Source organism: Staurois parvus, unplaced genomic scaffold, assembly GCF_062004578.1.
Source record: "Staurois parvus isolate SC_StPar_1 unplaced genomic scaffold, SC_StPar_1.0 ptg000299l, whole genome shotgun sequence".
In the NCBI taxonomy this organism is placed as follows: domain Eukaryota; kingdom Metazoa; phylum Chordata; class Amphibia; order Anura; family Ranidae; genus Staurois; species Staurois parvus.
Genome location: NW_028318095.1, coordinates 9,892,465 through 9,910,757, shown reverse-complemented (window position 1 = coordinate 9,910,757; position 18,293 = coordinate 9,892,465). Strand labels below are relative to the sequence as shown.

The 18,293-nt window shown below is 40.8% G+C and overlaps 1 protein-coding gene across 1 annotated transcript in view; it reads right to left on the bottom strand.

Moving 5' to 3' along the window:
- The window catches only part of LOC149457889 (uncharacterized), a 72,697-nt gene that overhangs the window by 39,044 nt on the left and 15,360 nt on the right, over positions 1-18,293 (bottom strand). Inside the window, exons 2-4 of the mRNA XM_089682925.1 lie at positions 18,002-18,069; positions 3,015-3,092; positions 1,071-1,157 (exon numbers count right to left, since the gene is read on the bottom strand). Coding sequence (XP_089539051.1) covers positions 1,071-1,157; positions 3,015-3,092; positions 18,002-18,069 — 233 coding nt within the window. The remainder of the gene's footprint in view (positions 1-1,070; positions 1,158-3,014; positions 3,093-18,001; positions 18,070-18,293) is intronic.

Here is an 18,293-nt window from a genome sequence, read left to right as displayed (position 1 = left end):
AAGGGTTAATCTCTTCTACCTGTCTCAAATCTACTTTAATAAATCTAAAAAATACTAACATTTTATTCTCCTCCACAGATAGAGAACTTTGATCAAAAATTAATACTGCATGTTTATTCTAGCTGCAATTTACTCTAATTTTAGGCTGTCATGACAAACTTGTAAGATCACATTATTTACAGCTAAGCGAACTTTGGATTTTTTGCAGACCATAACATTTTATATATAATCATGTTATAAAATATGCTTAGCTAATGATGTTCTGATTGGATGGAGGGATATCCTCCCTCCATAACTGTTCTGATTGGTTGATTTGGTATTGGTTGTAATAATCTGACATCCTCCCTTCATCCTCCTTCCATAACTGTTTTGTATTTAATTGCCTTTCACGCTATCAATAAACGAACATACCAGAAACAACTTGTCTCTGTGGTCCTTCGTGGTGTGCTCCCAGAATTCTGACGGGGTCTCCCAGGTTATCCTAGCCAAATTAACTCCTTCCCTACAGTGATGAAGTAAAGGGGTTATCAAAACCCCTTAAATCAGTTGACAGTGTAGAGCTCTCTTACATCAATGGTCAATGCAGTGCTTCCTTACATTATTGGTCAGTGTAGTGCTCCCTTACCTCAGCAGTTAGTGGGAGAAGAGTCTCATGACAGTGGTCATCAGTAGAAAGAATGCACTGGCACACTGGTGGTCAGTAGGTATAATGAGCCTTGGCGAACAGTTTAGTGTCCCCTTACATTGAGACTCAGTGAAATGAAAGCTCATTCCTTTGTTCTCTCAGCCAATAAGTCATGGTGTCAGTGGTTACATTCAGTATCTGAGAAATAGGAGGAGAAACTCCACCCATCCTTCACCTAGTGGTGTTATTACAGGAACTAAGCACCTACCGCCAGACAGGATATCAATTCACTGTTTATAGAAACCCCTAATAACCCTTGGAGGGACCCTGGGGTTCTGCAGAAGCCTGGTTGAGGCAGGCTGCACAATTAAGTGAACCCAGGATTAAAATAACAAGCCTTGAGCCTTGAATGGAAACCCTGTGATGCCTTTAAATGTATATTTACCTCTGTCACTGACCCCGGCTCTCCATTATTTGCCCCATTTGTTTCTTCATGTTGAACAAGTTGGTCTTTTTCTTCACCTCTTCTCTGCTGATAACAGGCAATAACAAAGACACTGATCACTAATCAGGTGTAAATTAAAAAGCTATAATAGAAGGGATATACAGTCTATTTTTTTTAGAAGCACTGCTATTATATATATATTATTTCTGAGGGATTTTACTAAGGACTTCAAATTTAGCAATATGTATGTGTGTGTTGCACAGATTATAAATTTGCTAATTTTATTTTGTTCTGTGTGTGATACACTCTGGGGGGATTTACTTAATCTGTTTCACTCAGAATCTGGTGCACCTATGCATGGTAGCCAATCAGCTTCTAACCTCAGCTTGTTTAATTAAGCTTTGGCAATAAGACCTGGAAGCTGATTGGTTTATATAAGAAGTGCATCTGATTTTGTACACTCCAGCTTTAGTAAAAAAAAAAAAAACAGTTTGTGCTAGCAGATTAGGGAGAGGGGAATATAACACAGCTATGCAGGAATTTATATATAAATTTAAATTAAAAAGAAAAACAGTACAGATAAGAGCAATGGCGTGCAAAACACATACAATCACAGGCACCAGACAGATATCAGTTTATTGGTGTAAGACCAGTGAAAGATGATTTATTATCTGATTGGTTTATTGCAGTTTTGATACTTCTGTATGGGGTGGCAGGGTAAAGGTGTTATCAAATACACAGTGCATGTTTTTATTACAAATATTTAGATATAAATTGATTTTAAGACATACAGTATTAGGATGGGTAACCTGTGGGGGGATAATTAAAGACACTACAGAGTGCCAGCACTGGCTGTTTAGTGGCCACCTCTACAGACCTAAGACCTCTGCATTTTCTTTTCAAGTGACCATAAATACATGCTATTAGGACCCAACTACTTTACATTGATGGTCAGTGTAGAGGTCCCTTATTTTGATTGTCAATGGAGAAATGCTCCCTTACATTGGTGGTCAGTAAGAAAGTGCCCCCCTTGGTGGTCAGTGTAGTACCCCCTTACATTGGCAGTCAGTGGGAGACGAACCCTGTTACATTGGTGGTATGTATAGTGTTTCCTTGCATTGGTTGTCCATTTAGTGCCCCTTTATGTTGGTTGTCAAAGTAATGCTCCCTCACATTGGTGGTCAGGGTATTGCTTGCTTACATTGGTGATAAGCATAGTTCATCCTTACATCAGTGGTGAGTATGATCCTTTACATTAGTGGACAGTGTAGTGCACCTTTACATTGGTGGTTGGTGTAGTGTCCCCTCACTGTGATGCTGTCTTACATTAGTGGTCACTGTAGTGTTCCCTTACATCTGTGATCAGTGTAGTGCCCCATTACATTGGTGGTCAGTGCAGTTCCCCCTTACATTGATGGTCAACTAGAGAGCCTTTACATTGGTCACTGGTCAGCATTGTGCTTCCTTGCACTGGTGGTCATTGTAGTGTGCCTTTAATTCAGCAGTCATTGGATGAAATGAAGAGCCCTGTTCCAGTTTTCAGTAGAAAGAATGCCCTTTCACACTGGTGATCAGTAGGTAGAATGTGCCTTTGATGGTCAGTGTAGTGTTCCCTTACAATGGAGCTCAATGAAAAGCAAGCTACTTCCTTTGTTGTCAAGGGGGGGGAGGGGGAATCCCCTCTCGGCATACAAGTAATGGTGTAAGTGTTTGTGTACTGTATCTGAGAAATGAGAGAAGAAGCTTCACTCATCCTGCACCAAGTGGTGTTGGTACAGGAACTAAACAGCTGCAGTTAAGCAACTCCTAACAATCACTAGAGGAATCCCAGGGTTCCACAAAAGCCTCGTTGAGGCAGGCTGCACTAGATAGTGAAACCAGGATCAGTATGACAGCCTTCAAGCTTTGAATGGCAAATCTGCATTTTTTTACCCTCAAACTTACCTCTGGAACTGGCTCTGCTTTACTTGTAGCATTCATTTCTCCATCTTGAACATATTGGTCTTTTTCTCCATCTCTTGTCTGCAGATAACAGACACTGATTACTATACAGGCATAAAAACAATTTAAAGTGGTTGTAACGTCAGACATGAAATAAAGCATATCCTTCTATAGTGTGTACTTGTCTCGTTCCAGAGCACTGTCATTTCTGTACACTGCCTCTTTTCTCTTTTATAATCACAAGTCACTTCTGATGAGTTTTCTTGACACCAAGAGTAAAATGGTGACAGAGAGGCATCTCCAGATTGACAGCCTCAGCTGTGTTCCTGTCTGTTGTGTGAAAGGGGGTGTGTCCCTTTCCTCCAATCAGCTCTCATCACTGATGTAACTTCAGCTCCCCACTCCCTGCTTTTCAGAGCACAGAGAGATCCCGTGTAAATTCTGCACTTTGAATGGATGTAGGGGAAGACATCTGCAGATGAACAGGTACAACTTACAGTATGTAGGATGATTTGATTCGTCCCTGTGTATCACCTAAGGCCAGTCACTTCACTTAGTAAATGTATGGGTTTACAACCACTTTAAGGTTCATTAAAAAAGTAGTACAAAGAGCAGCAATGACATGCAAAAGAACCACCAGTCGCTAGTTTATTGGTGTAAAACCAGTGAAAAATGATTGTTTATTGGCTGATTGCTTTACTGCAGTCTTGATACTTCTGGTGTTTAAAAAAGCGGCCAGTGTGCTTAATTTGAATTTGTGGCAAGCTAAAAGGGTTATCAAAAAACAGAGGACTTATTTCTATTACTAATATTGGATTATAAAATGAAATTGTGTAATAGACTGGGTACCCTGTGAGGAGATAATTGGAAGACACTAGAGAGTAGCAAGACTTTCTGTTTATTGGCCAACTCTACAGATCACAGAGCTCTGCAGTTCCTTTCCAAGTGCTCATAAATATTTGCTATTAGGACAATTGAAATGCACATGTCCTTGATCTAAGCTTTGTGACAACACTAAAGTAAATCTGTACTAAAAACAAAACAGAAAAATCTAGTCTAGAAATAAAATACAGACACCTAGAGGTACCGCACATACCTTTCCTCTGGTTTAAGGCACTCTTCGATCCCCAAAGCTTGGTGCTCTGTTATTAAAATGTCGTCTTTATCCCATAAAGTTGGTGCTTTGCCTTCTACTTATCCTCCCATTCCCAGCTATGACCAGTAACAAAACATGAGGTGGAAGGCTGGATCTTTGCACCAATTCCTAGGGTAAAGTCTGGATTTACATAATAGAGAGTTCCATGCTTTGTGGCTCCTGGTTCACTCTAAAAATAAGCTGCAATCAGAAATAAATAATAATAGAGATTGCATCTAGTTTATGTATTTTGAAATCTTCAGACCAAAACTTTGTGAAGCAGAAAGCACAATTCAGGAGTAGATGATAACTACGAGGATTCTTAACCACTTGCTGACTGACATACGTATTAAAATGTCCTGTCAGGAAGTGGTTATGCCACTTGTAAATGTGATCCCAATGGTTGATCACTGTTACAGTGCTGAGAAGGCATCCACCTGCGGTCTTTTCTGGGCACTTCCGTTCCTGCAGGGAGCCCAGGACCACAGTAAACTGTTGGGACAGCTGCCCACAGAGGACATGGAGGAACATCCATTCCCTGATATCCTCTGTGAGGTATGAACCCAGAAGTGATTATTTCCTCGCTTTTGGTTTCAGAGCTGCTAATCAGGCAAGATCCATGGTTAAAGGGACATGGTCACATTACATTTTGTTTTTTTATCTGTGTTTTCACTAAAACTATTGCAAGTTGAATTCAGAGTATTATTTTATAAAGGGGAGCACAGTAGAAGCTGTTTGCATGTCTTTTTCTCTTTGAAACGTCTAAGGGCTCTTTCACATGGAATGGACCCATTTAACATATCTGCTTGCTCAGTGGGGTATCTCTCCGCTGATCCCCGCTGAGCAAGCGGATGACAGCTCTATGTCCCCTCCGCTGCTGCAGAGCGGACACAGAGCTGCTTGCTCTCCTCAATGGGCAGTCTGATGATATCTTTAAACATCCGATCCGATGGACAGAAGGGGAATTGGATCCCCATCCGTCTCTTTTTGGCAGATCGGATCAGATGTCGGCAGGTGTAAACGGACACATGTCCGTTTACACAAGCCACTCCATAGAAGGGAATGGAGGTTCCAATCGGGTCCACCTGAAAAACGGAACGGTCATGTGAAAGAGCCTTAACAGTGCTGTATAGCACAGCAGTAGGGAGGGTGAGCAGCTGGAGCAATCACTGACCTGACTAATTTAGTTTAAATTTTAGTTCAGGCAACTGAGCTCTATAAAAAATATTTATTTTTAGCAACAGAGCTAAGGATATACTTAAAAATGTAAAAAGAAGTCTGGTGCTCATCTATCAGTTTGTAATTAAAATCTAAAAAAATTATAGGCAATTTTTAAGACTTCATTAATCATTAAAAAGGAAAGGAATGATATGCAAATCTCTATACATTTCCTTTAACAATGTTTTAGATTACCCTGATAGATCATTTGATTTTTCACAAACCCTAATACTGAAAACCAAATAGGTTTCCATATCACTGATACAATGACTCAGAATACCAACAACCACTGTGAACAGGGGCAGACTGACAACTCATGGGGCCCCTGGGCAATAGGAAATCATGGGGCCCCTGTGTCCTCGCCAACACTCAAACCACACCCAAAAAGCCTATGAAAGGTACCAGGGGCATTTCATGGGGCCCCCTACTGACCCAGAACCCTCGGGCCGTGCCCGAGTGCCTAAATGGTCAGTCCGCCCCTGACCGTGAAAACTGCCAATAGAGACCAATATACAGATACACAATGGAAGCTACAGAAAAATAACCTTTGATCAGCAGTATTAATTTATTGACAGCCGGTGAGCTGCAAAACTGGACTTGCAATTTCTGTAGTAATGGAGAGAAGTGTGAAATACTGAGCTGTGCAGTTTAAAACTGGCAACCCTAAATAGAGGTGTTAATCTGTCTAACAGGTACAGCTGTATGCAGGTATTAGCACCTGTAACCATAGACCAATGGACCAAAGCCTGCTACAATCATTGAACAAAAACAGTTCAATCAATTTCCAGCATATTCAGAGTGTCAAGGCAAAAAAAAAACATAGCTAGTACATCTCTTTAGTACAAAAGAGAACTGAGGTCAAGGAAAAAAAGCTAAAGTTTAACAATTTTGTGATAGAAAGGCTGAAATACTAAAGGAGTCAAGATTGTTCATGCAATCATTTGTATGAATATTCAGGCTAGGTTCACATACAGTCATGGCCGAAATTGTTGGCACCCTTGATATTTCTCCAGGAAATCATGTATTTCTCACGAAACGTATTGCATTAACACATGTTTTGCTATACACATGTTTATTCCCTTTGTGTGTATTGGGACAAAACAAAAAAAGGGAGGAAAGAAAGCAAATTCGACATAATGTCACACAAACCTCCAAAAATGGGCTGGACAAAAGTATTGGCACCCTTTCACAACTGCGGATAAATAAGAATGTTACAAGCATGTGATGCTCCTGTAAACTCACCTGGGGCAAGTAACAGGTGTGGGCAATATAGAAATCCCACCTGAAAGCAGATAAAAAGGAGAGACGTTCACTTAACCTTTGCATTGTGTGTCTGTCTGTGCCACACTAAGCATGGACAACAGAAAGAGGAGACGAGAACTGTCTGAGGACCTGAGAACCAAAATTGTGGCAAAATATCAACAATCTCAAGGTTACAAGTCCATCTCCAGAGAACTAGATTTGCCTTTGTCCACAGTGCGCAACATTATCAAGAAGTTTGCAACCCATGGCACTGTAGCTAATCTCCCTGGTCGTGGACGGATGAGGAAAATTGATGAAAGATTGCAACGCAGAATAGTCCGGATGGTGGATAAGCAGCCCCAAACATGTTCCAAAGACATTCAAGCTGTCCTGCAGGCTCAGGGAGCATCAGTGTCAGCGCGAACTATCCGTCGACATTTAAATGAAATGAAACGCTATGGCAGGAGACCCAGGAGGACCCCACTGCTGACACAGAGACATAAAAAAGCAAGACTACAGTTTGCCAAAATGTACTTGAGTAAGCCAAAAGCCTTCTGGGAAAACGTCTTGTGGACAGATGAGACCAAGATAGAGCTTTTCGGTAAAGCACATCATTCTACTGTTTACCGAAAACGGAATGAGGCCTACAAAGAACAAAACACAGTACCTACGGTAAAATATGGTGGAGGTTCAATGATGTTTTGGGGTTGTTTTGCTGCCTCTGGCACTGGGTGCCTTGACTGTGTGCAAGGCATCATGAAATCTGAGGATTACCAAAGGATTTTGGGTCGCACTGTAGGGCCCAGTGTCAGAAAGCTGGGTTTGCGTCCAAGATCCTGGGTCTTCCAGCAGGACAATGACCCCAAACATACGTCAAAAAGCACTCAGAAATGGATGGCAAAGAAGCGCTGGAGAGTTCTGAAGTGGCCAGCAATGAGCCCAGATCTAAATCCCATTGAACACCTGTGGAGAGATCTTAAAATTGCTGTTGGGAAAAGGTGTCCTTCCAATAAGAGAGACCTGGAGCTGTTTGCAAAGGAAGAGTGGTCCAAAATTCCGGGTGAGAGGTGTCAGAAGCTTATTGATGGTTATAGGAAGCGACTGATTTCAGTTATGTTTTCCAAAGGGTGTGCAACCAAATATTAAGTTAAGGGTGCCAATACTTTTGTCCAGCCCATTTTTGGGGTTTTGTGTGACATTATGTCATATTTGCTTTTCTGCCTCTGTTTTATATTTGTTCCAATACATACAAAGGGAATAAACATGTGTATAGCAAAACATGTGTTAATGCAATACCTTTTTTGTGTGAAATACTTGATTTTCAGGAAAAATATCAAGGGTGCCAACAATTTCGGCCATGACTGTATGTGCGGGTGGTGTGGCTGCGGATCCGCACGAAAATCCTGGCAGCCGCACCACCCGCACAGAAGAATGCGGACACGTGGGTGCCATTAATTCTAATGGTATCCCACCCGCACTGGAGAACCGAGGTTCCCGTGCGGGCTGCGTTTTTAGAAGAAGTGCAGGGACTTCCCTGCGTGTCACGGGGCATGGGAATCCATTCAAATGAATGGGCTCTTGTGCCCGTGCAAAACGTGGCCTGCACGGCCACATATATGTGAACCAGGGGTTACTTCATTATCCAATCACGTGCAGATGAAATAAATAAATAGGTATTTATCTTTTCTCATGATTTGATAATTATAGAGAACATTCTCAACTCCTGAGTAAATCCACCTCAATATATCCAAATTCAGAGATAATAACATAGAATTCTGATATATGGAGTAAGGGTCTGAGAATGTCCACATAAACACAGAATTCTGATATATGGAGTAAGGGTCTGAGAATATCCACATAAACACAGAATTCTGATATATGGAGTAAGGGTCTGAGAATATCCACATAAACACAGAATTCTGATATATGGAGTAAGGGTCTGAGAATGTCCACATAAACACAGAATTCTGATATATGGAGTAAGGGTCTGAGAAAGTCCACATAAACACAGAATTCTGATATATGGAGTAAGGGTCTGAGAATGTCCACATAAACACAGAATTCTGATATATGGAGTAAGGATCTGAGAATGTCCACATAATAAAGTGTGTGAAGATTCACAAACATATAAATATAACGTGACTTTAAAAGTAGCATTGGCAAAATGCAGACAACAAAACATTATAAAGTAATATAAAAGTTTTATTAGTGAGCTGAATAAAATTTACAAACATGTTTTTATAAAAACAAGTTTTTGAGTATGTACAAAGAATTATGCTTCATATAAGACCACAGTAACATTAGGAATACGCTATTAACAAAAATTCACATCTATTAATACATGTCAAAATGTTTCATGGTGGAGTTCTGCTTCCTAAGGACTAGCTATCAAAATATTGGCTACTCAGTGGTCTAAGCATATATATGGAATAGACATAAACAACAAAAATTATTTTCATATCTTAAATGTGATTGGATAAGCTGAAGAAAAAGAAAAACAATCCTTCTCTTCCCAGGGGGTAGCAAGTCAATTCTTCATTGTTTTCAAGAGATACAGGTGCACCGCTCTCCAAAATGTATGGGTTTGTTAGATAGCAAGTCTCCCTCTGTGAGGTTCCTCTGTCTGAATGCTATATCAGTACTTTGTTCTGTTCAGCTGGAGAAAATGCAAGTCAATGGGTGGTGATGGGAAGGGAGCAGATAGTACATAATGCACTTCGAAGTGTTGGATAGAAGCAATATCAGTATCTCTTGAAGTAAACAAAGATTTGTCTTGCCACCTATCAGCTGCTTGTTGATCTGTTGCTTCTTCAGGCTGCCCACATTTTATGTTTGAGGGTCACATTACCATATGCCAAATTTGGGTCAAAGTCCATATCAAAATTCTTGTCTATATTTAAATGTACCATGATAATTTTTTTCGGAAAACAGTTTATTCCTCTCTTCCTCTTCAATATGACAGATTTAATTTTCTTGATTCATGTTTTTATTTCTTAATAAGAACAGTTACATAGTCCCACTTGGATATTCTCTTCAATATACGATTAATTTAGCAAAAGGGGAATGTGGTGGCCAATCAGATAGCATGTTTGCCTTGCAATGTTGTGGTCATGTGTTTGATTACCATCTAGTAGTCCATCTGCATGAAGTTACATAGTCCCACTTTGTACATCCTCTTCCATATACTGTATATCCACTTTAGCAAAAGGGGTATGTGGCGGCTAATTAGATAGCATGGTTGTCTTGCAGCTTTGTGGTCATGTGTTTCATTACCACCTGGTAATCCATCTGCATGTAGTTACAATGTCTCACTTTGTACATCCTCTCCGATATATTACTTTAGCAAACAGGTTATGTGGTGACTAAATCAGATAGCATGCTTCTATTGCAGAGTTGTAGTCACGTGTTCAATTACCACCTATTAATCCATCTGCGTGGAGTTTCTCTGCTTTTAAAGAATTGACCCTAGTATATCTATCTACAAAAATATGTTAGGCACACAGTGTGATCATCTTTGGAGTACTGATTAATTTTAATTGTCTATGTACTCTATAAAATATTAGTCTTATTTACAGTATTTATAATTCAGATCTCATATTTTTTTCTAAATTTTTGTGATGGATCATTAAGTTTCAACATATAAAAGGCATGAAAAATGTGAACTCCTAAAAATTTCTCTGGTTTTCTGCATAAATGATTTATAAAAGGTGATCTGAACTTAAATAATAAGCAAAAATAGTTTTTCCATTACTTAAAATTTATCTAAGCCTCATTGGGGAGATTTACCGAAACGGGTACACTCAGAATCTGGTGCAGCTGTGCAGGGTAGCCACTCAGCTTCTAATTTCAGCTTGTTCAAGGATAAGTTCACCGTATATTTAGAGCAGTTTCACACCAGATGCAGTCAAGTGCATTTTTTTCTGCATCAAAAATGCATGCACAGTGTCTTCCATATATCCCAATGATGCTAGTTCACACCAGTGCAGTCAGTTTCAGGTGGATAAAAAAAGTAGAACATGCTGCATATTTTTCTACACAGAACTGTACTGGAAAACGCTTTTAAAAAGTGTATTTTTGTGGTGTGAATGGGCTCTTAGGGTAGATTTAGTGTGTCCTAATCTCTCTATGCCTCTGAAGCCCAAACCGCATTTGGATTGTGCTCTGGATACTACTGACAGACGGTGAGGAAGTGATGCGATGTGTTGCACCCGGTTGTGGGGTGTTTGTGGTGTTTCCTCATTTACTTGAAGGCACAGTGTTCTGCGAGCATGCTGCCGAAGTGAAGCAAAGTATCGGGGCCCCGGCATGTAAACATCCATGTTTGTTGCCTATTAAGTTTAAGGGTGGAAAGGGAGGGGGGAGTCAAAAAACATGGTTCAACCATTCATTTTTGCTGCCCCTCAACTGCAATTCTAAACAAAGCCTTAGAGGCACATTTCTTCACTAGTTATGTGTAATGTGTAAACAGCCTCAAAGGAACTGTGAGGATTGGATGAGGGCAGCTACATATTTACCCGGGGTCGCTGTTTGCTGTGAAGGACAATTGCTCCCCATATAAGAGGTGGTAACTGTGGATGTTTAATTGCAGGGTTACATAGTGTGATACTGTTACATACTCAGGATACAGCATGTATCACGCCGTTTGCAAAGCAGAAAATGGCAGATTTTAGGTGACCTCCCACCTCTAACTCCAGAGCCTGGAGTCATCCTTAGAAAGTATAAAGTGAAAAGAATCTAATAACATGTTTATTCAGGGCAAAGTGACAGATTCTCTTGTTAGGGTACCCCCAACCCTCTGATAATTACCTTCCCACACTCCCCTATCCCTTTGTACTTCTGCCAGGGCCCTGTATATGGTTTGTTTCAGAGCTTAATAATCTTCCCCACCCATGTGATAGTGTCCAGGCCTGACTGATCACTGCATGCTAGGAGGAATAGGAGAAGATCCCACGACTCCCCATACCTGGAAGTACAGAGTATTTTCAAAGAATGGAAAGGCTGAGGAACATGGTGGCACAGGTGCCTTAATTAAGAGCCTATTTTTCTATTTCTCTTTAGCCTGGGTTCACACTGATGCGGTGCGGAATTTGCAGTGTTTTCTGTGCTAATTCCACAATTTCAAATTGCGTCAAAATCGCACCCCGATCATGCAAACTGCTGCGGGTGTGTATGTTAAGTTAACAGCCCGAAACTGGTTTGGAAAACGTGGTGCGGTGTGCAGAATCGGATTGCATGAGTATGAATACCGATTCTAGTATAGATCAAAAAAAGAATCCTGCACCTTTTTGGTGTGGTTTCAATGTGATTTGAGCCATACAAAATGTATGGCTCAAATCGCACCGCACAGAATTTGCATGTGATTTGCACAGGAATGTGGTGTGGTTTCTGTGCGAATCATATGCGATATGCCACACCACAGAAGTGTGAACCCAGGCTAAATCTAAATACAGAGATATATACAAATATTTCAGATGTCTACCTGCACAGTTATGTGCTTTTTCAGTAAGTATATGACAATGTACAGTTTTGTTTATGTTGGTATTGCTTATATGAATATTAATTGATATGTTATAAGCTAATACTGCAGAAATCCAGAATAATCTTCAGGGTTAGCACGCTTGTATATGTTGTAGCCATATCTTAATGATTGATTCAAAATTTTAAGATTAGCATTAGTAATTCTGAATTTGCCATTATCTGGATTTTGAGTTAAAACATATGTGTGTTCAAACACCCCTAAAACTGAGTTTTCCCTGTGTACCGTTCCAGATACTTCCACAGTTCGCATGCCATATTTGTTCTGATCACTCCCTATTCCTACCTCAGCCTTATAGTTAAATTTGAGTTTTTCCTGATTTATTAAAGCTGAAAAGATCCAGCTAGCCATTTTAGCTCCTTCACCTTGTACTTTATTTATTTTACCTATAGCACAGGTGCAGTGGAATGTTACATTGTCATAGAAAACTGTATCTGCCCAGTCACTTATATCTTCATGTTTATATTCAAGTTGAGGAAGCATTTCATTATAAAACCAGTGAGAGAACGCTTTTCCAAAATCTTCCTGCGGTTGCTTGACCTGCAAACAGTGATAGCATTCAGTCAAATAAAAACTGATCTCTGGGCATGTCAAACATTTGTGGTCTCTCTTTGTGTCCTTTAACAAGTACAGAGCCACCATGCTTTACACTTTATAGCATTTAAATATTTACTATTATTTTTACCTACGATTTAGAAGGAAGAGTAAAGCCAACCTGAACCTTCAGTTTAAATCAGCTAAATAAATTCAAGGTGTAGCACATTCTCACAGGAGCCGCTGGTGATAACGGATTCCTTTCCCCAAAATTAGTGCACACACAGCCAGGCACACAGCATTTTCTCCATTCCACTGGCCGAACAGAACAGACTAGGGGTGTCTTTTTATGCTTTTATTGTAGAAGTGAACTTGGATGGGGAAAGGGGACATGGGATAGCCCAAAACGAATGAACTGACTTCTTTTATGACTCTTCGCTTGACACTGAACTGCACAACTCTCTACTGGCTGACAGGTGCCTATGACATTAACCGCTTCCCACCAACATTATGGAGATAGACGGCCTCACAGAAGTGGGTCATTACCAGTGGGGACACATATATGCACGCTTGTCTTTGCGCTGGGAGTGCGCTGTGTAGCGTGCTCCCAGCACAGTGACTGGACTCACACCAAGAACCCCGGGTCTCGTACTAACCTTCAGGATCCAGGACCTTCAGTTCACAGTCACCTGATCGCTGTGATAGCGTTTGAATGGCTATCACAGTGATCAGTCACTGTGCAGCTCTGCCATGTGTTTTCTTTCTCTTCTAAATGGCGATAAAGATATATTGTACCTTTCTCTCCTTGCAGGAGAGAAAGATGTAAATTAACAAAAGTGTAATAGCAAGAAATACACAGCTAAATTAAAAAAAAATAGTTTTACTATTTCGGGTTTTCTTTTGATAATAATAAAAAAAATAAGGGGATATCATTACCATTTGCTGCCAAAAGAAAGCCCAATGTCCCCCCCCCAAAAAAAAAACAAGGTATAATCCACCTAGATACACAAAGTAGCTGTGATGACATGCACAGTTTCAGTAACACATCAAAGCTGCAAAATTGTGTTCAGGCATTAACATTTGTTTTACCCTCAGTTATCAAGGGGTTAAAGAATTGAAAACTGCACACAGTCAGTAGGGCACAGACTTGGATCATTTACTCACAATGCCACAGGATTTTTAGCTGCCTCCTACCGATATCCACCGTGAACTCTTCAGTAAGGGAGACACAGAGCTCTCCAGGCCTATAAGAAACTGCCAGACCAAACTTTGTGAGCAGCTGGGACCTCGATGACTTATAAACAGTGCCTCCAGCAGCCTGCCCTTAGGGGCAGAGCTTGTGGACAGAAGTCTTCTCTGGCAGAACTGAATCCAGGCTCCACAAAACTCTTCTCTAGGCCTCAGACTATGTATGGGCTCTACAGCCACATACTGGTCACACCTCCCTAGGAATTGGCTGTATCCCCATAAATATTCAAGATGGCTCCTTTATTCTTCCACCCACTATAATTCTAGAATCCTCTAAATTGCAGGGGGAAGCAATCAGATCAGCAGCCTGTGAGACAATGAGCAGACTAGAGGAATCAACCCCTGATCCACTGGTTACAGAGGCCAGAGCCAAACTAAATTTGCCTACCAGACTATACTAACTAGGAGGGTGCTACATTGGTGTATCAATACAAAAGGCATTCAATGTTTTACAGTTTGTTTTCCTCTTAAAGCAGCCAGACTCCTGCCAGGAGCTGCAGAGTGGAACCCTTGTCCACTGTGTGGAAGCAGTTGTCTCACTGCAGAGATCAGACACAACCCTTGATGAGTAAGGGCTAAAGATCTGCAGTCAGAAAAGCTCATGCTCCCCATTCTTTGAGAGCTCTGACTCAGTAAGTGAAATGTTGAACCTTTTCAATGAGACTATTGCTTCCCCCAGAGAGCAAATGTCCCACTTTGCACCAAGTTGGTAAGGGGCAAGCTTTTTTTTACTCAGGCTGTGGCTAATTTATTAAGAAAAACTCTGCAAGACACTGAACATCTTTTGTTTTGATGCACCTAGGAGATAGTTTGCTAATTTAAACTGAATGCTCATTTGGGTTTTTAAATATTTTAAAGAAGAAACTCCTTACTACTAGCATCTAAATTGATCACATATTATACTATAACCAAGAGAATTTTTTTAAAATATTTTAATTGTAAAATTATAATCAAAAGAACGTACTAATCATATTTTCTGGAATTAAAGCTCCACCATTAAATGGTTTAAATAACTGTCAGGTGTACGCACACACGCTTATAACCAAATACACTGTACAATACTGAAAAAGGGAAAAAACAAGAACATGTTTTTATATGATTAGCATCTCAAATTGAGATGCCTCTGAGATCATTCAGAGTTCTCTGTCCTGCAGTCTGCTGTGTAGTTGAAAACCAAAGAAAAGATGCCAGATGGGGTGAACGTGACAACAAAAGAGTAGTGACCTGACCCAAGCTGAAGTGTTCCTATCTTTTCTGTCTTTCCTTTAGCAGCTAGGTTGTAGCAAGTCTTTGCTTTGATTACCTTTTCTGTGAGCTGTAGGTTTTTTGCCTAAGGTAAAGCTATTGACTATTCATGCCTGCTACTGTTGAGGAGGTCCCGGTAGTCAGTAGGGGAAGAATTATTCATCCTCTCCAGCTGATTACTGAAAAGTGTCTCCAGTGGTGTGACCTGAGTGGAGATGATACATATTTGAAGCACCTTCCAGAATTTTCTTTTCACTTGTAGGCTCCACACTGAGAAGTGTCAAAGTTTTGTGGGCTACAATTGCCTTGTTGGAGGGTCTGTCTAGAGGGAACTGTGCATGAAGATGTCCGCTTTAAAGAAACATCTTGAACCAAATCTTTTTTTGATAGAGAATGTCCAGGGAGAGCTGGGTAGAAGCTGAGGCTGCTGTATTGGAAGGAAGGGTTTACTACAGCTTTTACAATAGGTAACCTAAGGCTGCTGTCTGGGAAATCATATGCACGGTTGTGCACAAAGATATGTGCATAATACTCAAGTGACAACTAGATATGCCCACACGTGCATTAGAGTGAGCAAGCCTGAATATTTGGCACCCACTCGACTAAAGAGGCTCCAGAGGCCAGAGAGTTGCTGAGTGGTCATCAGCTTCTACTGATCTGATTGTGTGCTTACCCAACCTATTTTGGACTCGGTGTGTTCCTGATATCCCGTTGCTAGTGACCTGACTCTGCCTTCTGCCTGCTGTTTTGGTATGTTCTTTTCTCACCTGGTACCGACCCAGGCCTGGCTCTGACCCTGTTTTGGTTCCCAATTCTTGCTTGCTGCCTACTGTTCTGCACTTACTACAGTGCCTCCAAATCTGCCTGCTTACCAACCTGCTTGCTGTACGCTGTCCTGCACCTGCTACTGTGTCTTCGCATTAGCCAGATCAGCAGTCTGTCTTGCAAGAAACTTTCAGCTTGGATCTGCTGCAAGAAACTTCCAGCCCGGATCTCCTACAAGGCACTCGTGCCACTACGTGCCCTGATATATCCTGTCATCACCCTCAGGAGAAAAAGGACAGGAGGTATAAGAGAAAGCCCTCGTCAGCTTGGCCTCTACCAGGTACTTGACATCTGTTCTGAAATGGTTGAGAACTTAAATTGTTCAGAGAAACAAATATCCATTACAACTTACAAGACTGTGAATGATCTTACAAATTCATGGACCAGAATTGTGGCTGCTCATAAAGGGCCATAGATTACCAGCTTTAAATTGAGATTCACCTTGTACCTGTGTAAGCCTATTTTGCTGTCATCTTTTTCAGGTACCCTGCATCTCTAACTCTTTTTCTCCCAATTGAAATCAGAATTACACCTTTACAGGTACTCCTGGACAGCCACAACATAGTTAGGGTCTGAACTGCGTTGTACTTGTGTTTTGTACTGTTAGAGTTTCAGTAAAGTTCTTGAACTGCTTTAGAGCCTGATCTGAAGTTACTCTAGAGGGGTGCATGGTGTTTTCTGGTGTATGTAAGAACAGGGCCTGTAAAGCACACAAGGGGTACAGAAACTAGGCCACTACAGAGAGTTAACTCGACAGAAGGTGTGGAGGAAGTGAATAATTGCCATGGGTAGCCTAGGACTGGTGGAAAGTTAACAGCAGCCAATCAATAAGCATAGTACCTGGCATGGGCGACAGGTCCTCCAGTAGCAAGGGAATCATTGCTCTTACATCATCCCTAGCGGTTGGTTACCCAAAAGCTTTGGCACAGAACCCAAGGTACAGAGAAATGCAGCTAAGAGGTTTTTACACATCTGGGTCATCTGGGTACTCCCATAGATAGTAGCAGTAGATTGGCCATTTAGCCCCTGCATTGGGAATCTAAAAGGGTGGACAAGCAACAGCACAAGCAGCTTAAAAGCATCTCCCAAGCATGTAATTTAAAGGATTTGTGTTTTTCCCATATTGTCCTCGAAGTTGAGTTAAAAGAACCCTCTCCCTGCTGTATGTATTCTAAACAAAATGTTTTTTGCTTTGTTAAGCTGCTTTCAAACTGAGGAGTTTTTGAAACGCTTTTCGTGTTAAAAAAGCTCATGAAATGTGCTTCCCTATGTATGTTTTCACACCGCGGCATTGCACTTCCATTGTGGTGTAAACAAACCTGCTTGCAGCATCTTTGGAGCATGTTTGTTCAGTTAAAAACAAAAAAAGCACCAAAAATGCCTCTTCCCATTGAAATTAATGGAAGATGCCTAAAAATACACCCATGAAGCGTTTTTAGGACTCATGTCCTTTAAAAAATGCACTAAAAGTGCAGTAAAAATGCATATGCGTTTTTGCGGTGGATCAGTGTGAAAGTAGCCTTAGTTGTCCCCTATGGGAGTATCCGGCTCCCTGTGCCTTTTTTTTACAACAGCTTGCCTATTAGCCTTGAAAATGGCCAGAATTTAGTATCAAGATTAGCACCTTCATAAACGTCAACTGCTAAGTTAGGGGTTTGCCATCCTAAAGCAAGATTCAATGAACCGCTTACAAATTAAATACACTTCTTGGAGTGTAGAATACCATGTCCCCACTGGGTGCTGGAGTTCCAACTGCCAGCCCCTAATAGACTACTGTGCCCCTGGTAACAACTGTGCAGTAGAGGTGACAAATTTGGGAATGACAAGCCTGGAATTGTGTTAAAATGATGCCAGATTAAATTTAGAAAGAAACTTATTAGATCCAGGCAATTTTTTTTTTGTGCACAGCATTCACAACAGTTTTTTTTTGTTTGAGAAAGGTATTTTTGTAGTAATGTCTCATATAACTCCAAATTCAGGTAAATGTTATGGGTAGCTTTAACTCACCTGAATTTGTCTTCCTTCATCCCATATTTGCAGTGAGTTTATTTGAGCTGGTAATCCAGAAAAACCACCTAGAAGTCAAATAAAGAAATAAAATAAAGCTTCCTGACTGTAATGTGCATTGAAATGGTAGTTTAGCACAAAAACTTTTATCATGTGTTGGGCTTTATGGGGTTCAGGCACCATTATTTTGTAAAACAGTGTACCATAATGCATTGTAATGCATTACTGTAAGCTACAAAGTGTGTTCCCTTACTGCATTGGGTGCCATTGAGAATGAATGGCACCACAACAC